A 27,991-nucleotide genomic window follows, 5' to 3' on the forward strand; every position below is an offset into this window, starting at 1 on the left:
AATGGGGGCCGCTTAGCGCTCCTGCACGAAATATGCAGCTGGTTGGTAAATTAAATTATCTCACAGTGACTACACCTAACATTTCCTTTCCTGCAAGTGTTGTAGGTTAGTTTATGGATTCACCTTGTGATGGTCATTGAGATGCAGTTGTTCGCATTTTTCGGTATATAAAATCGGCTCCAGACAAAGGGTTATTATTTGAGAATTGAGGCCATGAGCAGATTGTTGGATATTCAAATGCTGATTAGGCAGGATTACCTTCTGATAGACGTTCTACGTCTGGATATTGTGTTTTAGTAGGAGGCAATTTAGTATCTTAGAAGAGCAAGAAACAGAATGTAGTTGCTCGGTCTAGTGCAGAAGCAGAATATCGAGCAATGTCTATGGCAACATGTGAGCTAGTTTGGATCAAACAACTGCTCAAGGAGTTGAAATTTGGTGAAATCAGCCAGATGGAACCTGTGTGCGATAATCAAGTTGTCATTCATATTGTATCAAATCCGGTGTTCCATGAGAGAACTAAACATATTGAGATTGACTGTCACTTCGTCAGAGAAAAGATACTCTTAGGAGATATTGCTACAAAGTTTGTGAAGTCGAATGATCAGCTTCCAGATATTTTTACCAAGTCTTTCACTAGTCCTCGTATTAGTTATATATGTAACAAGCTCGATACATATGATTTGTATGCACTGGCTTGAGGAGGAGTGTTAGTTAGTTGTTATGTAAATAAGCATAGTCCTTCCTACATGGAATATGAGTAGTGTAAGTATTGTGTATTGTTATAAATAGGGGTACTTGTATCATAGTTAATGTACATCAACAATATAATTTTTCGATTTATTAATTCTCATAGATATGAGGAACTAGCTCGATAGTCCAAAAGAGCTAGAAGTTGTACATAGTTATACTTGGTTGAATAATTTGTTTTTCTTTTTCGACAAAAAAGAAAAAAGAAGATCGGCTTTCGTTCATAGAGAATCATATTATGTTGTGTATTCTCTACTTTTTGGCATACCACTTGTAGATGGGAGACATTATTAATAAAATTATGTTATCTTACCAAAAAAAGGCTACTGAGCTTTTGACGGTACTTAAGCATACCATTGCAGAGAAATAGAACATGGCTTGGTTTCCATGAAATAGCCTAAACTCAAAAATCCAAATCAAAACACAAGAATCACCAAAATGAACATTTTTGGTTAAGAGGTCTACCTTGCTTCTTGTAGATTTTGCTGCCTCATCAGCAGAAACCCATGAGCAAGAAGGACACTCGTTTTCTCTCGCACTCCCGTGAAAGAATCCATCACTCCTAAAACTGGTCCAATCATATCAAGGGCCTATTGCAGAACAAAAGTTCTCAGCAAACAGAGTTTAAAAAAATGTATCTCCATAATAGCAGGAACTGTGCGAACCTTTGCTGAGGATTCAGCATCTCCCATGCAGATGTAAGAGATTGCTGCATAAACACAACACATGGCTTGCATTGATTTGTTCTCACTTAGCTGCACGGAAAAGAATATACTCATAAAAAGGAAAGACATAAGGAAAAAGAAAACCTCTTTCTCAAACTTCACGGTTGACCAAATGGATTTAGTAGCATAAATGGGGCAGGAATGGGAGTTAGCAGCCAACCTACAGAGGAAAAGGTGAGAGAAATATGCTCATATCTCTTTTTCTTAAAGAAGCATCAAGCAGATGCAGAACTATCCACAGAAATAGAAGTACTAAAAATGGAATCTTTGACCAAGCCGGTAGAAGTGAAAAAAGGAGAAAATAAACCGGCTGAAGTGAAGAAGGCAACTTTATTTTAACGGTGTTGATGCATTTACATGTGGTATTCTCCAAGAACTTCCACAAACACTGGTTAGTATCTATTCAAGACTGAAGGATGAGAGAACTTGTTGAGACCGACGAACAAGACAACGCCCTATAGAAACCTCCTCCCAGGATTTGTACCTCAAACCCTTGCACAAATAAGAGCATTAACTTTCAACTTCTCCTCATCTCTCCAATTAGTGCGGACACCAATGTGTTAATAGGAGTTCAATCTAATTCATCCTTAGATATACCTTTTAAAAGTGAGAGAACTTCCAAGCAGTTTCTCAAACTTCTTTTCTAAACATTCACTGTACAAGCAATTTTTCACAATTGAGCTCAAATTAAATACTTTTTTTATCAGTAGCTCAGTCTTTTTTCATCAGGATACTTTTTTGAGCTCAAATTAAATTATAAGTTACCTCTTATGATCAAAATGCAATTTGTTATCATCTTTTATATGACACAAGCAAGACGCAACAGTTAAATTCTTTATAATATCCGTACTTCCCTTTTACATTGGAGTTTTTGAACAGTCAGACTTTGTGATATTACACTTCTGTCCTACAGCAGTAGGATGCAAAGAAGTCCATATGCATCAAGAAGCATAAATCCAGATGCATAACTCAAGATAATCTGTCTTCCATAAATCAGTTGTTGGTTAAGTTTACTCCACGCGAGGGAAAAGGAATATAAGAATAGTGTAACTATCTTATCTCTATCCCAAAAAACAATAAGCACACAGCTGATTTATACTCTTACCAAAAATTACGGGAAGATACTTTTGATATGGATTCAAATTTATACATACCCTTGAAGCTTCAAGGAAATGACAAATTGCTTCATCATAGCAGCCGACACAATGTGCATACTGTCCTCTAAGCATTTCAATAACACACTCACAAACTTGTAAAATTGTTGGAAAGCGAATATACCAATTTCTCATCTGCATCAATGCCTAAATTAAAACAAAAAGATTCTATTAGCCTTTCCATCATATAATTAACGCATGGTATCACATTATATAAAGAAAGGGTGAGAACACAATTAATCACGAGTTCCTGTACAATGTACAAATAGAATCATGGTTTGCCAAATTGACAAAGGCCAAAAATACCAAACTGAAATCGGCAAAAGTAAGGTACAGATCACTCGCAAAACCCCTTGCTTTTATAGTAAATTACATATCTGATCCTAGAGGTTCATATGATGAAAATTACACACTTATATGAAATTATAAAATCTACTGCATAACAACAACAACAACCTAGTGTAATCCCACAAGTGGGGTATGGGGAGGGTAGGATGTACGCAACCTTACCCCTACCCTGGAAGGGCAGAGAGACTGTTTCCGATAGACCATCGGCTAAAAAAGGTGAAAGAAGCCCTGATAGCAAGTAATAGCAAGACAATATAATTAGAAAACTAAATCGAAGATATCAACAGAAAATATGAAAGAGGTATCGATCACAAGTAATAGCAAAACAATATATTTAGAAAACTAAATCCAAGGTAGCAAACGAGAATATGAACGAAGTACTGCTAGCAAACTAAGGAAGTACCGATGGCAAGTAATAACAAAACAAGAAATACGATAATAGCAAACTAAGGATAAAAGGGTATCGTACTAACACTAATACTATCGAACTAGGGAAGACAAAGGGTATAAAATCTACTGCATAATTACTAAAAATCTAGGTTGCAAAAAGGATGAAGAAAGTATTTAAAAAGTTCAATAGAATCACGAAATAAGTATATAAGAAAATGCTATAAGAATGGAATCATCAACACCTTTTCCATCACGTACCAAATATAGAAAAGACTAAGAAAATAAAAAATTGGGGGCTCAAAGGAAAATGAGTTCATTGAGTTGTTTGATTCGCATGAGAGAATCTTAATTGATACTGACTAGCTTGTCAATAATTATTAATGTGGAAGTTGTATATGTGATCCTTGGACCTGAAATCATTATGGTATATTGTATACACCAACATATGCATTGATTCACCTCATGTACATCCTTGATGTTTTTTTGTAAGGACCGTGCATTGATATTTATGGGGTGTTTATGCATGTCGTGAAGTGTATATTAAAAGTAAGGCAGAATATATAGTTTGCCCTCTGAGCTTGAGGCCAAATCCCTTTGACATATCTCACAAACACAAGAAACCTCTTACACACCAAATATTTCCCATGTGTATCTAACACACACTACTTTGCCCACGTGGTCCGCACATGTATTACCAACAAAATGAGGCATGTGAAGACTAAAAAATGCATAACTAATGTTTTATTTCAACGCTCCAAATTTGATAAAATTGATCCAATTCTTATTTTCTTTTTTCATTTTCTTTATTTTTTTTCTTTTTTCATTTTCTTTCTTGTTTCCTACCACTCACCAGTGCTAGACCCTCCACCCAGTGTTATAAATAGCGCTCGCCTCAGCGCTAATAGCGTGAGGCGAGGCGAGGCGAGTAGCCTGCGCTATTTTGGCTCTGCTGCGTTGCGATTGTAAAAGGCGAGCGCCTCTGCATGTGTAGCGAGAGGCGAGCTGTGGCGTCGCTATTTGAAAAAAAGAAAGAAAAAGGCGCAAACACTTTAAAACATTAGGGCTTGGGTTTTTCACTTCTTGTCCTTCAGTGACCTTTTCTTAGCAACAGAAAAATTAGGGCTTGGGATTCATTTTCAGCCATCAGCGACAGTAACCCAGGTATGTTTCTTTCTTTTCTTTTCTTTTTCTTCTCCTTTCTTCTTCTTCTTCTATTTCAGCGACAGTAACCATTGTTGTCTCTTCTTCTTTTTTCTTCGACAGTTCGACTTCAACCATTGTTGTCTTCTTCTTGTTTTCTTCTTTCTTCTTTCTTCTTCTTCTTGTCTTTTATTTTTTGTGCTCTGTTTTTCGACCAGCAGAGCAGAGGCTCTTTCTTTCTTCCCTTCCTCTTTCTTCTTCTCTTATTTTTTTTGGCTCTGTTTGGAGCAAGCAGCAGAGGCAGAAGAGTGTCTTTTTAGGCTCTGTTTTTTTTTGAATTGATATATTTATTAATATATTATTGTTATTGAGTTTTTAGTGTATTATAGTTATTGAGTTTTTAGTTAAATGTATATAATATTTTATATTTTTGTATAAATTGTCGCTTCGCATCAAAAAGGCGAGCTTGATCCCTAGCCTAACTCAACCATCTGCGTATAGAGACGAATTCAGGATTTAAAAACCATGGGTGCACCATTATCTCTTTTTTAAAATAGACATGTCACAAGCCACAAATATATGAACGTACATCCGGTCAGTTCGGTTGATTTTGAGCTCGCTCAAGTTACTAAGTTGTTGATCCATATAAAACAAACTAATCATTGACCCAAGATAGTTTGATTTTTCTTTCAATTCAATCGATCAAGTAAAATTAGAAGCAACATTAGGAAATAAAATCTTAACAAGTCACATAGGCGCATATATTAATTATTCCAGTTGTCCCAATTTATGTGAGTGTGTTTAACTATACACGGAGTTTAAGAAAGAAATGAATTTTTTTGAAATATAGCCTAAAACAAATTATAAAAATTTGTGTGGCTTTTAATCATTTCATTAAGAGTAAAATAAGAAGTTTAAAGTTAAATTGTAACTAAATAAATTGTCTATTCTTTTGGGGACTAGCTAAAAGCGAAAAAAATGTCAAATAAATTGGGACAGACAAAATATATTATCTGATGAAAATTAAACTTCTCTAAAAAAAGGTGCCAATTGAGTTTAGCTTTTTCAGGAAGAAACAAAAGCAAAGGAGATAAAAACTAGGGTCGCAAATGTAAAATGAGGGTTATTTTCACAAAGAGATCTTTAATAGTGATTAATTATATGAGCGAGTCTTTAATGACCTAAGCTAAATCAGTGCACTGTTTAATTCGCCATGAACATGGGTTCACAATATGATATATATCCATTTTAAACACAATATGTACATACTTTTTCAGGATTCTAGCAAGTAGCATGGGTTCATGTGCGCCATGATTTACTACATGGATCTACCTGTCGGTGAAGCCCACTTCATCTTATCTCAAACCCTGATTGCGCCTTATGCTTTTGATTAGGTCTCACTCAATGACTTCTCCCAAACAAAAACCAGTTTAGCTTTTCTATCTAATCCGCCTGACAAGCCATCAGCAACTTAGACTCATCTACAAAAGTATTTCCGGTTAGCCCACATTATAATGCTCCTTCCAATTCGAGAATGGGCAAAACTGCAAAAATCTCCAACTATTGAAAGTGCAGGAAATCTCTCCTCTGGTTTCTTCTGATTTTCTACCTCTCTTCCCTGACATGGAGACTCCGCCGATTTCGACATATAGAATCTTCCCTCGACTATAGATGATGTCTCTAAATGGGTCAAAAGATATGCTCCCAAAATTAGGAAAATACCGAGTATTAAATCATCTTTGGCTCATGAAGTTTTTAATTTAAACCCTGTGGAAAGTTGAGAAGAATAGGCCTTTCAAAAGTTTTTCTTCCTTCCCTTCTTTTATTTCCCAAAGGAACAAACACAAATTAAAACTTGAAAATACAGAGACAATGGAGCAATTTCCTTGTAGTATCACTCCAAGAATGAGAGTTATTTGTAGGTGTACAAGTAAATCTATCTAAGAAAACAAAATCAGAAAATCCCTAAATCCTATGATTGTATTATGTGTACAATATGAAGATGTGTCACTGTACATTCTGTAGCACTTCCCCTCAAGTTGGAACATAGATATTAATCATGCCCAACTTATTACGAAGATATTCCACCCTAGTTCCATTTAAAACCTTCAAGAATATATCACTCAATTGCTCTCTTGTCTTCACATCGCGTGTAGAAATCATGTTCTCTTGAATCTCCTCAAGGAAAAAGTGACAGTCGGCTTCAATGTGTTTTGTCCATTCACGTAAACTGGAATTGCGGCAATGTGTAAAGCAGCCTGATTACACACTAAAGTTTTGTGGGAAACAAAAGCTTCAAATCAACCTCGGCTAAAAGGTGATATATTCATAGTATGTCACATGTTAGATTGAGGCATAGCTATATACTCGGATTTTGCACTAAATCGAGATACTCCCTCTATTTCAATTTAAAAGACACATTTTCCTTATTAGTCCGTTCCAAAAAGGATGACACATATTTATATTCGGAAACAATTCTTTGAACTTTTCATTTTACCCACTTTACCCTTAATAAAAAGTTTTTACAGCCACACAAATGTCATGGCCCTATATTTGCCACTTAAGCTTTTAGGACCACAGGTTTCATTCTTTTTTTTTTCCTTAAACTTTGTGCCAAGTCAAATTACATCATTTAAATTGAATCAGAGGGAGTACAACATTTTATTTCTTACTCCTCCAAGGTCTCAGGTATCCACCAACAAAGACGCAGTAGCCAGTAGTAAATCTTCCATCAATTCTCGATCCAGCCCAATCAACATATGCAAAATACTCAATACGAGTATGTCCCGATCGATATGCAATATGCCAAGACCAGGAGCTCCTTTAAAATAGCACAAGATCAAGACTGCCTAATGCTTGACTATTGATTCTGACAATACTGACTGCATAGGCAATATCTAGACAGGTCACCATAAGGTTCTTTAAGGTCCCAACTAATCTTTTGTATCTTTTCAGATCATCAAAGGGGTCACCATAATCCTTAGTAAGATATACATTAGGAACCATTAGTGTGCCACACGTCTTGGCTCCCAACTTTTCAATTTCTACAAGTAGGTCAAGTACATACTTTCTTTGGGACAAAAAAAACCCTTTCTTGCTTCTTGCTACGTCTACACTGAAGAAGTATTTCAACTGCCCCAAGTCTGTATCCGGTATGAAACTTGGCATTTAAAAACTTCTTGAGAGAAGAAATCCTTGCACAATCATCCAACCGCCGACTGTATGTAAAAGACTGAATGATCACACTTGCTATTCAATCTAAATTCCAAAACTACATCGCTAAATTTTCCAAACTAGGCACAAGGACTTTGCTTTAGACCATATAGAGATTTTCTGAAATGACAAACTTCCGCATACTTGCCATGAGCAACAAACCCAAGTGTCCATATATACCTCTTCATGGAGATCACCAATAAAGGAATGCATTCTTAATATCCTACTGATATAAAGACCAATATTGAGAAGCAACCTAAGGAAATATACAAGTGGACAGAGGTAAGCTTGGCTACAAGGGAGAAGGTGTCGGAATAATCCATCCTATAAGTTTTAGCATAGGCTTTAGCCAGAAGTCTGGCCTTAAGTCTAGCGATTGAGCCATCAAGATTAACTTTGAGTGCACTTGCATCCTACTACTTTCTTTCCTTTGGGTAAATTCACCAAATCCAAAATGTAATTTTCATTATATGCATATATCTCCTCAAGCATTACGACATGCCATCCAAGATGATTCAAGACCTCCTTCATTGTATTCGGGATAGAGAGTCTCTAGAAAGGCAATCAAACAACTAGATGCATGAGATAAATGATCATAAGAAACAAAGTTAGCAATGGAATATGAGAATTTGCAATGTGTACCACTCCTAAGAGCAATAGGAAGGTCAAAATTTTGTGGAGGATCAAGCGGAGGAGGATCTGATGATGAAGGAATTATGTCGGATATGCACCATCCATCTCTCGCCTACTCGAGTAGCCTTGAACAATTCGTGGTCTTTCTAGCGTAGATGGTGCAGGTGTTGAAGACACAATAGCCAATTGGTGCTCAATAAAAGAACTAGGACAAAGAGGAACATCATATGATTGTTCTGTCAAAGCACGGGTAACATGGACGAACCACTCATCTTTCTCACCCTAACTTATAGAAATGGGCGATGCCTAGAAGAATAGTAGTCTCTAAATATACCACATCGATTGACACTAGATATTTGCCAAGTTCAGTAGAATAACATCTATATCCCTTCTGAATGCGAGAATACAACAACAACAACAACAACAACAACAACAACGAAAACAAACCCAGTGTAATCCCACAAGTGGGGTTTGGGAGCAGTAAGCCCTACCATAGACTGGCAGAGATGTTATTTCCGATAGACTTCTAAAAGCGAGAATAGCCCAAGAAAAACACACTTCAACGCCTTGGAGTGCAACTTGGAAATAAATGGTTGAAAATCTCGAACATAACTATTGGGTGCTCCATGAGAGGACTTAACACATTGAGATCTGGTACGTCAAATATGGTGCTGCATGAGAGGACTTAACACATTGAGATTGACTATCACTTTGTCAGAGAACAAATACTCTCATGAGATGTACAAAATTTGTGAAGTTAAATAATCAGCTTGCAGATATTTTCACTGGTCCCCATTGGTCCTCGCGTATTAGTTATATTTGTAACAAGCTCGGTATATATGATTTGTGTGCACCGGCTTGAGGGGTAGTGTTAGATGAATATAGTTGAGACGCATTATCAATAGTATTTCCCATGCTATTTCTCACAATTCTACGTGATGTCGATATATTGCATGTTCTCTTTTTGGAGGTTATTCTATTAACCAGCGAAGCACCTCCGATATTCATGTCAACTTTTTTAAGTCAACTTTTCTCGGTTAACAATGTCTCAAACATCCAACCTTTTGCTCAACTTTTGGGTTGTGGTTCGTCCTACATATATTGGGCTTCCTTTGGGAGCCAAATCTACTTCCATCTCCATTTGCGAAAGAATCTGGGAAAATGCAAGAAGAAATCATCCGGCTGGAAAAGACAATTTCTCTCTTGTAAAGATGTTTTGCCTACTTACACTATGGTTTTCTTTCCCCTTCCCTCTTTTATATCAAAGAAGCTTGGCCAGTCATGAGGGACATTTTATGGCACGGCAACAAAGATAAGAAGCCTTCAATCTATGAGTTGGAAAAATGTCATCCATGATAAGAAATTGGTGGATTCGGCATAAGGGATTGAAAACTTATAAGAAAATCTTCTTGTTTAATGGCATGGCAACAAAGACAAGAAGCATTCAACCTGTGAGTTGCAAAAATATCATCCTTGATAAGAAATTGGTGCTTTGGGTGCAAGGGATTCAAACCCCATAAGAAAAGCTTCTTGTACAAAATGGTCAAAGGTATTTTAACTCGGAGGAAAACACTCACTCAAGAAAAATTATCAACTCCATATATAGCTTGCTTAGCCGGTGGATTTCTACACCTCCCCCCTCTCCTCTTGGCCATGCTATTTGGAAAATTATTAGGGTGTGAAACAATACACAGGAAAAAAAATTATATTATTGATTTGTTTCACTAGAATACAAGGACTCTTATTTATAATAATACACAATACATACACTACTATTTTACGTGGGACTATACTTATTTACACAACTACTAACTATCTAACATTCCCCCTCAAGTCGGTGTATACAGATCATATGTACCGAGTTTGTTACATATGTAACTAGTACGAGAACCAGTGAGGGACTTGGTGAAAACATTTGCAAGCTGATCATTCGACATCACAAACTTTGTAGCAATATCTCATGAGAGTATCTTTTCTCTGACAAAGTGACAGTTAGTCTCAATGTGTTCAGTTCTCCCATGGAATACCGAATTTGATGCAATATGAAGGGCAGCTTGATTATCACACACAAATTCCATCCGGCTAATTTCACTAAATTTCAACTCTTTGAGCAACTATTTGATCTAAACTAGCTCACATGTTGCCATAACCATTGCTCGATATTCTACTTCTGCACTAGACCGAGCAACTACACTCTGTTTCTTGCTCTTCCAAAATACCAAACTACCTTCAACTAAAACATAATATCTAGACGTAGAACGTCTATCAGAAGATAATCCTGCCCAATCAGCATCTAAGTATCCAACGATCTGCTCATGGCCTCGATCCTCAAACAATAACCCTTTGCCTGAAGCTAATTTTATATACCGAAGAATGCAGACAACTGCATCCCAATGAATATCACATGAGAATCCATAAACTCACTCATAACACTCATGGAAAAATAAGTCAGGTCCAATTATTGTGAGGTAAATTAATTTACCAACCGGCCGCATATATCTTGCATGATCGCTAAACGGCCTCCCCTGTCCTTAGCTGGCGGAAATGTAGAATTCGGATCCATAGAAGTGTCAACATGTCTACATCTTGTCATTCATGTCTCCTCAAGAATGTCTAAGGCATACTTCCATTGTGAGATCACAATACCTGATCTAGACTGAGCGACATTAATACCTAGAAAATACTTTAGTCTACCCAGATCCCTAGTCTAAAAGTGTTGAAAGAGATGTTGCTTCAATTTAGTACAATCCTGACCATTGCTAGTAATAACAATATCAACATAAACCACCAGATAAATACAGAGATTTGAAGCAGAATACCAATAAAACACAAAGTGATCAGCTTTACTACGAGTCATGCCAAACTCCTAAATAAATGTGTTGAACTTACCAAATCAGGCTCGAGGAGACTGCTTTAGACCATAAAGTGACCAGCGCAAGCGACATACACGGCCACTAGACTCCCCCTGAGAAACAAAACCAGGTGGTTGCTCCATATAATCTTCATCCTCAAGGTCACTATGAAGAAAAGCATTCTTAATATCCAACTAATAGAGAGGCAAATGGCGAACATCAGCCATGGATAGAAAAAGGCAAACTGATGCTATTTTAGCCATAGGAGAGAAAGTATCACTATAATCGAGCCCAAATGTCTGAGTATACCCTTTGGCAACAAGATCGGCGTTAAGTTGATCAACCTAGCCAACCGAACCAACGTTGACTGCATAAAATAAACGATAACCAATAGTAGATTTACCTGAAGGAAGAGGAACAAGTTCCCACATACCACTCGTATGTAAAGCACATATCTCATTAATCATATCGTGTCATCATTCCGAATGAGACAATACTTCACCTGTAGCTTAGGAATGGAAACAGGGGACAAAGAAGATATAAAAGCATAATAGGGTGATGACAGACGATGATAACTTAAACCGACATATTGTCAATTAGGATTAAGTGTGCACCGTATACCTTCCTGAAGTACAATCCATGGACTAGGAAGAGACAAGTCTGTAGTAGGAGCAAGGTCAGGTGCAGAGCGTAAATCAACTAGGCCTGATGCTGGACGCAAGTGATGATAATAAATCAAGAGTGGTTTTCCTGCGGCTGGGGATGTAGGAGGAGCAACACTAGATTCCTTAATGGTTAGTATGGGTAAGACTTTTATGGCTGAGGATGTAGAATGGGCTATAGTAAACTCCTCAAGAGTTGGTATAGGTAAGACCTCAAATATATCAATGTGGTCGGAAGAGGTAAATTAAGGTCGAGTTTATTACAATAAAAACACTTAGGTCGAGACTTTCCAAAACGGCCTCCTCCTCGTCTATTCTCCACAGTCTGAGATGCCCGATTTTCCACTGGTTGGAATGCGAGAATAGAGGAGTCAGCTGTCTGTGATGAGATCATGGTGGGACTTGGCGTTGCAGCAAAAATCTGGTCGCATACTGAATCAAAGTTATTAGGAAGTCCAACAAGTGTAAGAACTAGAAACATCTTCTATCGTTGTTCTTGTTGTTTTTCAACACCAGCAGAAACTTGCATCAACTTCTCAAATTCCTCTATGACTGCGTGTACTTGTCCCAAGTAAGTAGACATATCCAATTCTTGTTTCTTCAAAGTTGACATATGTGATATCACATCATAGAAATGAGATATGTCACTAGTGTATGAAGTACGAGCCTTTTCCCAAACTAAATGACATGTCTGGAATGAACGAAACAAAGGCATCAACTTGAAATCAATGGATTACCACAGGATACTACATAATTAAGCATCAATCTTTTCACAAAGTGCTTTGGCCTTTTCATCTCCCTCACTAGCCTTTTTGGTTAAGTGATCTTGAACACCTTGACCTTTACATCACAACTCGACAGATGAAGGCTTACTAAATAATTTGAACACCCAAGTAGGGGTTCAGAAGTAATCATAAAGGCTGAATTTACAACTCCACTATTTTTGGAACCAAAAGTGTCCAAATTGAAAGACATTATTGGATTGAAGTGAGTTCTAATTGACCAAATCCGTGATCAACTTCAAGAAGTCATGAGAATAGCTTCAGAAGAACCTAACAAAACTAGGAAATTCCAAAAAGCACTGCTCAAACGAGACAAAATACTGTTCACACCGGAAAATTTGTTGCAGCTCACGAAAAAATCCAAAGTTGTTGGAATCTATAAGAAATAGTACTAGTGGACTCGGAATCACTGTCCAAGTAAGCTTTCCTAAAGAAGTTTTGTCGGAAACTGGCCGGAAGGTGGCTCATGCGCCCGGCACATGTAGCATATATCGCCGGAAAATTCCTTGTTTGTCCGGCGCGTGAGGGCGCACGGGGAGGAGATTTCCGGTGGGTTTGATGGGGATTAGTCGCAAGACTACAGCGGACCTTGTGGTGATGTTGGCTTGTGCACAATACTGATAAATAGTGACTTTGACGCAAACAGTCAACGGAAAAGTTGCACGGTGAATGTTTCTTCCCGGAATCAGTGGTAGATTGCACAGCGAGTATTTAGCACTATAGCTTTGATACCATGTGAGAAATAATACACCGGGAAAAAATATATTATTGATATGTTTAACTATAATACAAGGACCCCTATTTATAACAAATACATTAATCTTATTCCATGTGGAACTATACTTATTTACACACCTACTAATTATCAAACAGAAACATTGGATATTTTCCGGGTCTATCTTCTTTAAGAGTTGGGGATGGTAGAAAAATTAGATTCTGGCAAGATACTTGGTTTGGCCCTTCGCCTCTGATGGACACTTACCCTGGACTCTACAGATGCTCTTTATGTCCTAACTCTACCACTGCGCACATCTGGCAAAACTCAGGCTTGGTGCGTTATTTTCAGAAGAGATTTCAACGATTGAGAACTAGAGGACTACACACAATTGTCACTTCTCCTTAACGGTGTTCCTCTGATTTCTAAACCAGATTCCTGTTCCCAAAATCTCACCACAGAGGTATTTTTTCTGTAAGGAGCTACTATTCCAGCTTTATTATCCACTTCTCCCTCTTTAAACCTTGGTCATGGGAAACTATAGGGAAGAACAAGGCCCCCTACAAAGGGCGATCATATTCTTGGCATGTAGCGGTGAGAAAATGCCTCACTCTTAACAATCTACAAAAGCGAGGCATCTCTCTATGCAAAAGATGTTCACTGCGTAAAGTAGAGGACGAGGAAGTCAATCACCTCTTTATTCACTGCAAATTAACTAGTCAGATATGGTATTTCTTCTTTACTACTTTGGGCATGAAATGTTCTCCAAGATCTACAGTGGATTTCCTTTTTGTTTGGTGGAAAAGAGGTATGTCTAAATCATCCTATAAAATCTGGAACACCATTCCCTTATGTCATCTGGTGGGTTATCTGGAGGGAATGTAATGCTAGAGTTTTTGAAGATAAGATGGAGAATGTGGTTAGGCTCAAACATAAATGTATATTTTTGCATAATTTGGTGTAAAATGAGCTTGGCATACATTTTAGAGACAGAAGCCATGGTAGATTTTCTCTGTTCTCAACATTCTCTTATAGTTCCCACTTTTTTTGGTGTAATTCTTCAGCTTTGCTGGCTATCAATTGTACTTTCAAGTTACCTATTCAAAGAAAAAAAAATGAAGAGCAAGAAACATAAAAACACAAAGGAGGGGAGAAGGGGAAAAATGGCTTCTATAGTAAATCTGTTCCTCTACATGTTACCAGTCGCTTGTTAGAATACAAGAAGAAAAATGCATCAGTTTCTTATAAGCAGGCTAACAAATAGTGTTAAAAGACGAAACGCAAAGAACAGTCAATTAAGCCCCGAAAATAAGAGAAAAGAAGAAGATATGTTGAGAACTTGATGATTCGATGACTACAAAGTACACCTATTTATGAGTGTTAACCACAAGACAGATATGATATTAGCCCAATGTGGGATAACATCTAACAGAACTTAATATTTCCAATATTCTTACATGCCCACTAAAACATAAAATGGGAAAACCAACTTCAGTTTGTTTCTTATGAAAGATTGAAAGTAAATGCTAACCATGACAGATGCCGAAGAACCTGTTGGATAGTATCATTGAAACCTTGTTGGAAAAGCTTAAGTCACCTGAATCTTACTGGGAATGTCTTAGCAGCGAGAATCACATTAAAAAGCTTTGATCAAAAGAATTTCAACCAGAAGTTACTTAAATTAGCCGACATGGTAGTTTGATGTGGTGCTACCAGAATTATCACTGCGAGGAAGTGTGGTGCCATTGGAACGAAAAAGACAGTGGTGTCACTAGAAGAGTTACAAGAAAGAGGAAAAAAGACAAAAAAGCTTTAAGCGAGCATACTGTATAAGGCTGTAGCCAGCAAATGAAAACTACTTAAGTCTCTAACAAGATCGCAGATGATATGTGAGAAAATAAAAGAGAAGATATATTTTTTATTTGATTATTTAATGAATACAAAACAGCTACATAGGTGTTAAGACACAAAACACATGATATTGTCCATTGTGTAGAACATCTAATAAATACGAACTTAACAATTCTAATACTCTAATCTAATTCCAGCATTTTAAACCCTCAACATTCTTGACAAAGCCACTCTTCTCCACTCGTGGAAACCCATGATTTTCACTGGTACAACGTTTTAGTAAGCTACTACATTATTAACCTCATTAAAATTAGTAAGCTGATTACATTTCATTTTTTAATAAATACTCCAGAGAGCTTTAAGATATTGTATGTCAATGAGCAAAATAGACAGAGATAGAAAGCAAACCTCTTGCGCTTCAATAAATTCAGAACGTGTAAGATCAACTGCTACTTTGTTTTCAAGGAAGTGCATTCGGAGCATCAAATAGACACTAGAAATCCAAATGGCAGAGTGTTGCAAATCTACTTCTGGCTCAAGAAAATTGCAGAAAAAAGTTGTAAAGCAATGTAAGAAAATACCTATAGCATGACACACTGCAGAAATCACATGTACCAACAATTTAAATAATCACTGACCATATTATGAAATCCCTTTCTTCTCCACAAAATTGAAATTTTGCATAGTGAAGTGGACTATTTGTTAGATGCGTATTGATACACTAAGAAGGAATGAGAAATGGCAGAACGGGGAAGAATAGAGAAGTACGAGAGGAAGATTGAGAAAAATGAGAGAAAGAAGAGAGAGAAAAAGAGGGAAAAGAATGAAGAGGGAGGACAAAGAGATAGAGCAAGAAATCATAATCATAAAATCAATTTATATAATATTATACTCCCTCCGTTCCAGTTTATGTGAACCTATTTCCTTTTTGGTCCGTTCTAAAAAGAATGACCTCTTTCTAAATTTAGAAATAATTTAGCTTAAACTTACAATTCTACCCTTAATGAGAAGCTTTTATAACCACACAAATACTTTGGGCCTTTTTTGGCTTGTTTAGGACCACAAATTCCAAAAGTCTTCATTTTTTTCTTAAACTCCGTGTCCAGTCAAACAGGTTCACATAAATTGGAACGGAGGGAGTATAAGTCACCTCAACAAAGTACAGGAGGGTTTTATTTATAAGTTAGAGATTTTAAACAATTTAGAACTCTTGCAACTTAGCAGCGACTAGTCTAGTATACATGTCAAATGGGAGGAATTGGCATGGCCCAACCTGCAAAGGGACAACCCGAAGCCTGTTCAGCCCCCTTCTTAAGGGGCCTCGGTTGGTTAGTGTTCTATAGGGTTCCATGACCTCCCCTCTCCAAGAATCCGCATAAAACTAGTGCCAAACCCCCAGGTTAGAGAGCTCGGAGCGGCCCAGAACACAAAAAATAAACCTTCAAAATTGTCAGATTCCATGGATGTGCAACTATGACGAAGAACTTTCATCTCATCTATTACAGAGATTGGATTAATGCAAGAAGAATGTATCAAGTTATACTCTCAAATACTCTGACTCGCAGGAAGAGTTCTCCATGACTGAAGGTGAAGAAATGTTATGCATTAGTAATATAGTATGTCTCAACTTAAAAGAATCTTCTTTTTTTATATTATTGTTTTATAAAACACAATTAATTAATTTCATGTTCAATAACATTTGAGATTCTTGTTTTCTTTTTTCAGTGTACAACTTATTTTTACAGTATTTGATTACATAGAAATATAAAGGGCTAGTCCACATTATTCATTTACTTGTGTCATTGCTGGATATTTGAGTTCAATATAACACCTTTTTTGAGAAAAGGGTAACTTTTGAAAAGAATTACACCTGAAGCCTATTTTGTCCAAACCGAGGAACCAAGCCCAAAACTGACCAATCCGAACTTTTAAAAAACGAAAAAACCAAATTAATTTCGGTTTGGTTTTCAGTTCACCTAATCAAAAACCGAAAACTGAACAAACCAAATTGATCTTTTTGAGAACTGAATTGAACCGATCGACGCCTACCCGTACTGATATCAAATTGTAGGTTGTAGCACTATTAAGAGAAGAAGGGAGAAAAGGCAGGAGAATGAGAGAGGAATGAGAGAAAGAAGAGAAGAGAGAGAAGAGAACGAGAGAAGGAGAGAGAGATAAAGAGAGGGAAAGAAGGAAGAAGGGAGGAAGAAAAATGAGATAAAAAGAGAAGTTGTAATACCAAATGAGCAAATATTAATCAAGTCCCATCAAAATAAAGTACATGAAATTCCTATTTATAGGATATGGATTTTAGAATATTAAAACTCTTGAAAATACTAAAATCTATCTCTATCCAAAAAGATAGGGCTCAATAAGACCTTATTTTTAACTATCATTCTAGCTAGAAGATAGAATGATTATCCTTAATTGATAGACAGGATTTTATTTCTTACTAAAAGAGAAACAAAACCAAAGATAGAAAATAGTGATGATGATATCTAAATGATCTACATCGCTTAAGGAAGATAAAAATCAATCCATCTAAGATAGAAACAAGCGCACTTACCTCTCACTCCATCACTAATCCCAAGCTTTTCTAGCTCCTCTGCATGAATATAACAATTCAGAATTCAGACATGAGAATAGAATCTAAACCAGATGGAATAAAAATAAATTGCTAGAACGCATTCTCTAGCTAAGGGGCTGATTTGTGTGTTTTTGCAAAATTTTCAAGACAAATACGAAAACTTACAGGCTCTACCAACAAGAAGCTTACGATATTGGAATTTAACAGAAAGGTTAATAGTAATTTCCAGTTCCTATCTAAATACGACATCTAGCTAGGCCCAGGGCAAGGACAAAAAATTTACAGTAAACCCCATGAACAAACTGCTAAGACTAGAGAACCTATAGAACAAACTTAAAACAATAGTTGTTTCCGTTCATGGACAATAATGAGTTCACTTCACGCAGTCTTAACCAAAAATGTAATTGCTGGAGGATTGCTCATTTAGATCAGTTGATTCAACATTATTGATACCTTCTCTAGGATAGGTTTCTATCTTAAATTATAGAAGATCCTCAAATAACTTAGTTCCAATGTTTAACAAATTAAGATGGTCAATTAGAATCATGGGAAGTACAAACAATTTCAAGATTTAAGGAAGATTTAGAGAAAAAGAAAATTGGCCATAAATTGAGAGTTTGGAGCACTAAGTTGACAGTATAATTTAGTAGTACGGCAAGTTGTGACATATTGTACCAAACCCGTGATTTGCTAGACCAAAAGCATTCCGTCGTCGAAGTTTGGTTACATGGTAAAGAATAAAGGTTGAAAAAAAAAATCAGTTAATCCTCCAAATATGGAAACATGCATGACAGATCCATTACCCTGAAAGTTAAGGTTGCTACCCAAAGCTGCCAAGTGTGATGAAACCCATGTACCAAATTAGAAAACCAAGTACTAACTATCAGAAGGCTGACAAATGTAAAACAGTGTGAAAGATATAGAGCCTAATGCACCCAGCTTCACAGAACCAACCTTGAATAGTTTGCAGGCCAGACTGAATCCTCTTTACGCACTCCTTAAAAAGTCCTTTTGGACGGTTAAAAACAACTACCGTAAGGTCTACCAGCGCATAAATAGCACCTTTAGGTAGCCATTCTCCATCAATAGGAGGTGGCGCCAATTCAAGCTTGTCTTCCCACGTCCGTCTCACACTTCCAAAGTATATCGGTTCAGAAAATTCTTTGCCATTTCCTGTTAAGTTATTAAGTTGCTCCTCAAGGTGAGCTTGTCTTCCAGAGAGAGCAGATCTGTCTCTGTAATTCAAATCAGAACGAGAAAGACTTTCATTGACTGCATCAAGCTCCTTAGTCAGTTCCTTGATCTGTTGTGTCTTCTGTAGATCACACTTCATAGCAGCATCCAATTTGTCAACATGTTGAGCAGCATTCTTGTAGTCGCATATCCGGAGTAGATAAAATACATGCAACAGCTCGTTGTAAAATAGCAAACCAAGGCATTGCTGTCTCTTTTAAATTCGAAAGAAGAAATAGAACATCAGTTGACTTCAAAAGCCCCATTTTCAAAATCAGCATTCATAAAAAGAATTGTATGAAATTGTCTCAGCATTGAATCCATTCAATATGTAGATTCAAAAATGTTCACAAGCGAAGCTATTGTAGTAAAGAAAGGAACAAATGTTCCTATTCTCTGCAAAAGGACTCCACAGTACATACACAGAGAAAGAAGTAAAGGCACTGGACTCACTTTTTCTGATTCAATAGATTTCCATATTGCATTGCATCTGTTGACAGCATCTTGAACGGAACTTTCATTCTCCCATTGCATGAGGTGCACATGCAAGATTGAAGTTGCAAAAAACATCTAGTACCACCAAGAAGCGAAATAGTGAACACTACAAATAACCAGATCATAAGGATATAGTTAATGACTCATATTGATGACCAAACAAAAGCTAGAAATCATTTGTATCAGAAATATAGGTGTCTGTCCTTGTGATTTAGAACACGAGTCATGGAACAATTACAAACAGACACACCTGGCACTAGGTTCATAATTACACCGGAAGGACTCCAAGTGGATACATGCTTGCTACCATCAGTTTGTCTCCCAACCAACACTTTTTGTTCTTTTTTAATTTCACAACCCATGTTTGGACACTAGAGCACCTCATTGGAACCAGAAAAGGCAACAAATATATAATTATAATAATAAATTTAAGATGAATTACTCAGGTGAAATGTTACAAACTTGAGTTATCTAAGTTTCAATAGAAAAACAGTAATCTGTTGAGAATGCTCCCAGGCACTTTCCCCGAGGCTCTTCTCTCTCTTCTTCTTGCTTGGACTCCATCACCCCCATTGAGAGTCAAGTTTCCCGCAACCAAACCCCAGTAGTTTCTCCGGCAGCCAAGCCCCCACGCGCCCTCAAGCGCGGCCAAAAGGCCTGCTTTTTCCGGCGAGATTCAGCCACGCGCCGGCGCGTGTGGCTCACTCCGGCATCTTTTCAAAATCTTTTCTTCACACAGCCTTCTCGACATGTTTTTCCGAGCCTACCCATCTTAGTTTCACCAAATTCCGACGACTTTTTCTATTTTCCGGCGATTATACCCCAGATTCCGACGACTGTTTTCCTTTGCTCAGCATCGGAAATATTTCTTCCCTTCCTATATGCTGTTTTCACCCACTGTGATTACTGATATACTTTCTTTTCAGGTTTTTCTAGCCAAACCTCTTTCTTCTTCTTCAAGCAGCCTCTAGGCCAGGGTTTTGGGACAGCCGCTTTTAGAATATGATGGATTCTACAAAGAGAAGCTCCTACTTCTTCCTAGAATCTAGAAAACTGGAAAAAATGTCTTTTATCAAAGCTGCCTCTTGGCCAACCCTAGATCTTGAGGGAAGATGTCATTGAAAGCTCGGCGTAGGGCAGGAGCACACTCTCAGGCGCAAGGGTTTCTTGAAATCTTGTCTGATTGGATCTTTCTCCAAATGGGTTGGTTCTCCAGAGGCTGTCAGGGATTGGTCAGCAGATGCATGGAACGTCAATGACGGGTTGAAAATAACGCAACTGGGGGATACGCAATATCTCTTTCGATTTCTCGACGAGTCTCGAGCTTCAGAAATTCTTGTTAGAGGAAACAGATGGTTTGATGGGAACTTTTTACACCTAGACAGATGGGTGGAGCACGATGGGTGTCTCGACCATCATTTCACCGGCGAAACATTGGTGGCCAACATGGTGGGTCTCCCGGTGCATCTTTGGTGTCTTGACCTTTTCAAGAAGATTGGGAAAATCTGTGGGGGCTTTATTGATGTCACTTGCAGCCTACATGATCTATCGCGAGTGAAGATTGTGGTGAGGAAAGGGGGCAGAATCCCTGTCTCCACTGTGGTGGAAGATGGCTACTTGAGTTATAGAGTGTGGTTGAACCCTGAATTTCGCCCTATCTTTATGTCTGTGATAGTGGCGGAAGAAAAGGGAAGGTCAAATAGAAGGGAAGGGAGGAGAAAACAGTCTTTGAGGGGATGGGAGGGCTCACCGGATCAGTGGTCTAAGCCGGAATAAGATGTTAGATCGAGAAGAGACGGGAGGTTTGAATTTGGGAGAAGGCAAAATTTCAACAGGAGGGAAAGACGTGAATGGATTAGTGATGCGGGCTGGAAAGGTAGAATGGGTCGGTCATCTTCTAATTATCCTAGGGCCAAGCAAGTTTTCAGCAAGTATAGGCCTAGGCCTCCTTACATGGGCCCAGCAACTTTTCCCAATTCTATTAGAATTGATCCTAAGGGGCCCAAATTATTTCAAGTTGCGTCTATTAAGGCTCCTAAGCATATGGGAACAGTCGTTCTTACTTCTTCTGTCAATGGTGCTACACACAGTGGCATTTCTGCACCGAGCTCTAGTGACCTTCGCCCTTCTACGATGGTCGCTGCTCCAGGGGCGGCACCGGCTATAGATGGTGCTGTTATTCCACGGCCTCCAGCCTCTGATGGACCCAGTCCCATCGCCCCCCATCTGCTCCTGGGCTTAGTTGTGTTGAGGCAACACTTCAAGCTTCTTCTTCTTCTGGGAAGATCGTTGAGCATGCCCCATCTGATGTTAGTGCCGGACCTGAATTTCCAGTTAAGATGCCGCTAAGGGCTCCATGCTCTCCTCTTTCCTGCTACCCTACTGGTATTCCTGGTCATTCCTGTAGCAGCGGGGTCCTAATTTCAGAGATTGGTACCCCTCAAGGAAATGGCGAGATTCTTTCGGCACCTAAAGTTCCTATTGCTAACAATGCTATGGTCTTGTATTCCTCCGGTAGGGGCAAGGAAAGGGTACATATAGAAGACGTCTGTCCAATCTCGTCACGGATTGGAGGAGGGGATATGTCTTTTTGGATGGAGGATAAACTATTAAACTTTGGGAAGTTTCTAGGTGTTTCTTTTGAAGGGAAGGAAGATAGAATGTTAGAACTGTTGAGGGAGATTAAGCAACAATCTTGTTATAATGGTGCAGGGAGGGAGTTGGGTCAAGGTGCAAAGCAAAATAATTTAGGGGGTGTAGTGGTGTACCGAAGAAGGGGCCGGGTGTGTGACAGGGAGGAAGGGAGCTCGGTTAGAGGGGGTGGGGAGAAGGGGGATATTGTTTTTTATGGAAGTTAAAATTCTTTCATGGAATGTGAGGGGGATGAATGACCCAAACAAAAGGGTCATCATCAAAGTGGGAGTTAGAAAGTGGATGCTAACCTAGTTTGCTTTCAGGAGACAAAAATGGAAGTTTTGTCGGATGTGATTGTGAGGAGTGTCTGGGGAGGTAGTTGGGTAAAATATGACTGGGTTCCAGCAGTGGGAAGTGCCGGGGCATTCTTCTAATGTGGGATGATAGAAGCTTGGAGGTAAAGGAGATTAAGAAGGGAGTTTTTTCTTTAGCAGCTCTTGTCAAAGATAGAGTGAGTGGGATGGAGTGGGATTTGGGGGAGTGTACGGACCGGTAGGAGAAGGGTCAAATGTGTTTTTCTTGGAGGAACTGGCTAATATGATGGGGGAATGGGACATTCCATGGGTTCTGGGGGGAGACTTTAACACTATTAGATTCCCGGAGGAGAGATTAGGGTGTAGTATGATTTCGAGGGCCATGGAGGAGTTTTCTGACTTCATCAATGATCACTTTCTCATTGATCTTCCTCTGTCAGGGGAAAGATTTACTTGGGCCAGAGCGAAGGATTCCAACTCAAGGTCTAGACTTGATAGATTTCTGATATCGCCCTCCTGGGATGAGCTGGTGCCGAATGTGTTGCAGATTCCTTTACCTAGGCTGACTTCGGATCATTTGCCTATCTTGCTAGATGGATGTAGAGGTAGGGGGTGTGCTCCCTTCCGATTCGAGAACATGTGGTTGAAGGTGCCAGGATTTGGTGACAAGGTGAAAGAACGGTGGACAAGCTACGGGGTATCAGGGACACCTTTATTCCGTCTTTCGAAGAAACTTAAATTGCTCAAGGGAGATATTATTAGGTGGAATAAGGAGGTTTTTGCGAGGGTAGAGGTTAAAATGAGGGAGCTTATGCATGAATTGGGGAATCTAGAGAGAGGGGAAGGGGCGAGGGAGTTAGATGAATCTGAGAAAGAGAGATTGGGGGAGGTTAAGAGGGAAATAGTCGAGTTAGCAATAGCTCAGGAGACTAGTTGGCGGAAAAATATCGAGGGCGTTATGGTTAAAGGAAGGGGATTCGAATACCAAATTTTTCCACAGGGTGGGGTTGCAAATCGAAGGAGAAGCTTCATAGAGTCCTTAGTCGTGGATGGGGTGAGGATTGAGGGAGAGGAGGAGGTAAAAGGGGCGATAGTGGGGTTTTATGAGAACTTATACAAAGAGGAAGTTAGTTAAAGACCAACTTTGGGGGGAATACAGTTCAACCACATAGGGGAGGGAGACAGTGAATGGCTAAAAAGGGCTTTCGAGGAGGAGGAGGTGCACGAGGCTGTGTCGAGTTGTGTTGGTGATAAGGCCCCCGGCCCTAATGGTTTCTCCTTGGCCTTCTTTCAGCTCTTTTGGGACACCATCAAAGGGGAGTTGATGGAAGCCATTGAATACTTCCATGTGAATGGTGTTTTCGAGAGAAGTATCAATGCTTCTTTTATTACTATTGTGCCTAAGAAAGAAGGTGCATCTTATATCAGTGACTACAGGCCTATTAGTCTCGTGGGGAGCATTTACAAGATCATTTCTAAAGTGCTTTCCAATAGACTCAAGAAGGTTCTTGACGTGTCTGTTTCGTCCTCCCAAAATGCGTTTGTGGAAGGTAGGCAGATTCTGGATGCTGCTTTGGTGGCAAATGAACTTGTAGACTCCAGCAGGAAAAATAGAGATCCCGGCTTACTATGCAAGATGGAGCTTGAGAAGTCTTTCGACCATGTCAACTGGGAGTTCCTGGATTTCATTATGATGTGGATGGGTTTGGGGCAAGATGGAGGGGATGGATCAAGTTCTACATTTCCTCAGTCAGATTCTTTGTCCTGGTTAATGGTAGCCCGTGTGGTTTCTTTGGCAGCTCCAGGGGTCTCAGGCAAGGAAACCCCCTATCCCCCATGCTATTCATTCTAGTGATGGATGCTTTGAGTAAAATGATGGATCGAGCAGCGGGAGGAGGCTTCTTGAGAGGATTCTCAGCTTCGATCGGGTGCCCAGTGCCCGAAGAGTCTCTCATTTGCTTTTTGCGGATGATACCCTGGTTTTCTGTGATGCCGATATGGATCAGTTGACCTACCTGAAGCAGGTCCTGCAGTGGTTTCAGATAGTATCAGGTCTCAAAATCAACCTCGGCAAGTGTGAGATTTTCCCGTGGGTGAGGTTGCTAACATTGATGCTTTGTCTTATCTTCGCAGATGTAAGGTGGGCTCCCTTCCCACTACTTACCTGGGTCTCCCATTGGGCGCTTCGCATAAGGATACTACAGTTTGGAATCCAGTGATTGAAAGGGTTGAAAAAAGATTAGCAGGCTGGCAGAAACAGTACTTGTCAAAAGGCGGAAAAGAAGTGCTCATTAAAAGCACTTTATCGAGTATGCTCACCTATTACTTGTCCCTGTTGCAAGCTCCTGTGAGCATCACAGAAAAACTAGAGCGGCTTCAAAGGAACTTTCTATGGGATGCAGCGGATGGAACTAGAAAGTATCATCTAGTGAATTGGCAGACAGTCACTTCCTCAAAGAAATGGGGTGGACTTGGAGTAAAAGATCTTAGGGTATTCAACAGAGCTTTGTTGGGGAAATGGCTATGGAGATTCGGGGTAGAAGAGCATGCTCTATGAAGGGAGGTCATAGTAGAAATGTACGATTCCACGGGAGGGGGTTGGAGGACCAAGGCAAGCACAACACCTTTCGGGTGTGGCATGTGGAGGAGCATCATGAAGAATTGGGAATCCTTCAGTGGCAACATCTCTTATAAGGTGGGAGATGGAAGGAGAATCAGCTTTTGGAATTATAGGTGGTGTGGAGAGGATACTCTGAGGGTCTCCTTCCCCCACGTCTTCAGAGTTTCAAACCAAAAGGAATTGATGGTCCAACAAATTCGTAAGGAACATGCAGGGGGTAGTATGGGACCTCTCATCTAGAAGGAACATGCAAGATTGGGAGATTGCGGAGCTCTAAGATTTATTGACACTGCTATATGGGCAAGACAGGCCTTAGCCATCTTGTGATTCTTGGAGATGGGGTTTGCGTGGCGATGGTCTGTTCACCGTAAAGTCCTTTTACCAGAGTATGTTGGTGAGAGAGGAGGCCTCTTTTCCATACTCCTCGATCTGGATTCCTAAGGCGCCCACGAAGGTGTGCTTTTTTGCATGGCTAGCGGCGAGGGGAGTGATTTTGACTGCTGAGAATCTGCGAATGAGGGGAATTACACTTGTTAGTTGGTGCTATATGTGTAAAAGCTCCGGGGAAGAAGTTCATCATCTTTTGTTGCATTGCCCTGTGTCCTCGGCTTTGTGGAGGGCGATCCTGAACCTTTTTGGTGTTCAATGGGTGATGCCAAGCACTGTAAAGGAAATGCTACATAGCTGGGCCGGTTTCCGTAGAAGAAAAAAGCAAAAGGCGTGGAAATTCGCCCTGTTAGCTCTCATGTGGATAGTTTGGGGGGAGAGAAATAGGAGAGCTTTTGAGGGGATTGAGTCTCCTTTTTCACATCTTAAGAATCGTCTTTTATCTTTGATCGCTTTTTGGTGCACTCATATAGCATCCATCTGCATAGAAGATTGGAGGTCTTTTGTAGAGAATCCTGTTCTGATGTAAATTCTCTACTTTTTGATATACTTCTTGTATACGGGAGTTCTCTCCCTTTTGATTAATATAATTTACCTTATCAAAAAAAAGATGAATTACTCTATGTTATAGCAGGAAATGTTGAAACCCCAAAAGCTACAAGAATTAAGAAAAACAAAACGTTCGACCATCTCCAAGAAGCAGTATGGGGTCAGTATGTAAATTGGAGGACAAAAAAAGAATGAGAGAGAAACATGTTATTGAGACATTCTGTACAATGTAATGATAATTGCGTTGCAACTCATGTAATGTAAATACTTCTAAATATCTGAACCAGTTCTTCCATGATCATATATGTTATGACTAATGGAATTTATAGAATTTGCTATATTACACAATTCCTCAAAAAACCCTTTAAGGTGTGGTATACGCACCGCATTTGATCAATTCACTTAAAGTGCATTGACCACAACTACACAAAGAAGCATAGGTTGGTCAGGGCTTTTAGTCACAATTTTTGGGTTACATATATATGCATGTATGTGCATGGCTGCATATAGATATGCACCTATTTAAGTAAAGTAATAGGAATGTTTGCTATTTATCGTGATATATTTGTGCAATAAGATAGGTATTTACACAAAGTATTCATATTTCTTTTCGTTCAGTGACTTCTCAATCAAGTATATACACACACCAGCATCGCATACTCTATAAATACTAGTCGTATCTCAACACCCATATCCGTACTCTTAACTGCATCATTGAGTCATAAAATTTAGGAAATGACAAATCTGACTTCTAGATCTCTATAAGTATCGGACGCTTGAACCCGCAGCCAAGTAACATAGAGAATGTGTTCTTAACGGATTCTATTTGTAACTTGCGACGGGATTAGGTTATACAATAAAAGATCTTTTGTTTCATGCACAAGTTATGCATGCATTATAATGCAAGGATTGTAATCTAGTGAATCATATTATTGGATTATTGTAGTTGCCATCACATATTTGGTTTTTCATACTTAAGTATGGATATATCCATTTAAAATGTGTTTGCTTTAAATTAGATAAAGTTTTGTTTTCAATAATACCTTGACCTATAAAACTAAATCCCGTATCCAATCTAAATTTAGTTTCTAGTATCATATGTGATACTCCTACCGTTTCAGTTCATATAACCCTGTGTGACTTCACACGGAGTTGAAGAAAAAATAAAGACTTTTGGAGCTTGTGATCTTAAACATGTCAAAGATTTATGTAGCTATAAAACTTTTGAAACTTGTGGTCTTAAACAAGCTATAACATTTGTGTGGTTAAAAAAGTTTGTCATTAAAGGTAAAATGAAAAATTTAAGTCAAATTGTTTCAAAGCTAGAAAAGGGTTATTAAGATTAAAAGGAAATAGGGTCAAAAAACTAAAACAAAGGAAATAGGGTTCATATCATCTTTGTCCATTGTTTCTATCCCTAAGTCTACAGGTAAGACACTATCTCATCCAGGATAGTGACTGGCTATGATTGAGGAGATGTTTGATTTACATGTGAGTGGCACTTGGGAGCTTGTTCCTCTTCCTTCAAGTAAGTCTACTGTTAGTTGTCGTTGGGTTTATGCGGTCAAAGTTGGCCTGAATGGCCAGGCTGATCGTCTTAAGGCTCGTCTTGTTGCAAAAGGATACACTCAGATTTTTGGGCTTGATTATAGTGACACTTTCTCTCCCATGACTAAAGTAGCATCTATTCGTCTCTTTTTGTCCATGGCTGTTATACGTCATTGGCCTCTTTATCAGTTAGACATTAAGAATGCTTTTCTCCACGGTGATCTTGAGGAAGAAGTTTATATGGAGCAACCACCTGGTTACGTTGCTCAGGGGGAGTCTAGTGGTCTTGTATGCCGATTGCTGCGCAGGTCACTATATGGTTTGAAACAGTCCCATCGAGCTTAGCTTGGTAAGTTCAGCACAGTTATTCAGGAGTTCGGCATGACTCGTAGTGAAGCTGATCACTCTG

The 27,991-nt window shown here is 38.9% G+C and overlaps 1 protein-coding gene across 3 annotated transcripts in view; it reads right to left on the reverse strand.

Moving 5' to 3' along the window:
- The window catches only part of LOC107781999 (sister chromatid cohesion protein SCC4-like), a 72,549-nt gene that overhangs the window by 38,671 nt on the left and 5,887 nt on the right, over positions 1 to 27,991 (reverse strand). For 2 of the 3 annotated variants that reach the window (XR_012695538.1, XM_075222949.1), the window contains exons 4-10: positions 19,489 to 19,605; positions 18,757 to 19,249; positions 17,782 to 17,820; positions 15,624 to 15,745; positions 2,630 to 2,776; positions 1,416 to 1,505; positions 1,216 to 1,340 (exon numbers count right to left, since the gene is read on the reverse strand). Coding sequence is in view for 2 of the 3 variants with exons in the window: in XM_075222949.1 (XP_075079050.1) it covers positions 1,216 to 1,340; positions 1,416 to 1,505; positions 2,630 to 2,776; positions 15,624 to 15,745; positions 17,782 to 17,820; positions 18,757 to 19,249; positions 19,489 to 19,605 (1,133 nt within the window). In the remaining variant the exon portion in view is untranslated. The remainder of the gene's footprint in view (positions 1 to 1,215; positions 1,341 to 1,415; positions 1,506 to 2,629; positions 2,777 to 15,623; positions 15,746 to 17,781; positions 17,821 to 18,756; positions 19,250 to 19,488; positions 19,606 to 27,991) is intronic. The other variant, XM_075222950.1, reaches the window with a different exon arrangement.

This window comes from Nicotiana tabacum, chromosome 10 (genome assembly GCF_000715075.1).
Source record: "Nicotiana tabacum cultivar K326 chromosome 10, ASM71507v2, whole genome shotgun sequence".
Lineage (NCBI taxonomy): Eukaryota > Viridiplantae > Streptophyta > Magnoliopsida > Solanales > Solanaceae > Nicotiana > Nicotiana tabacum.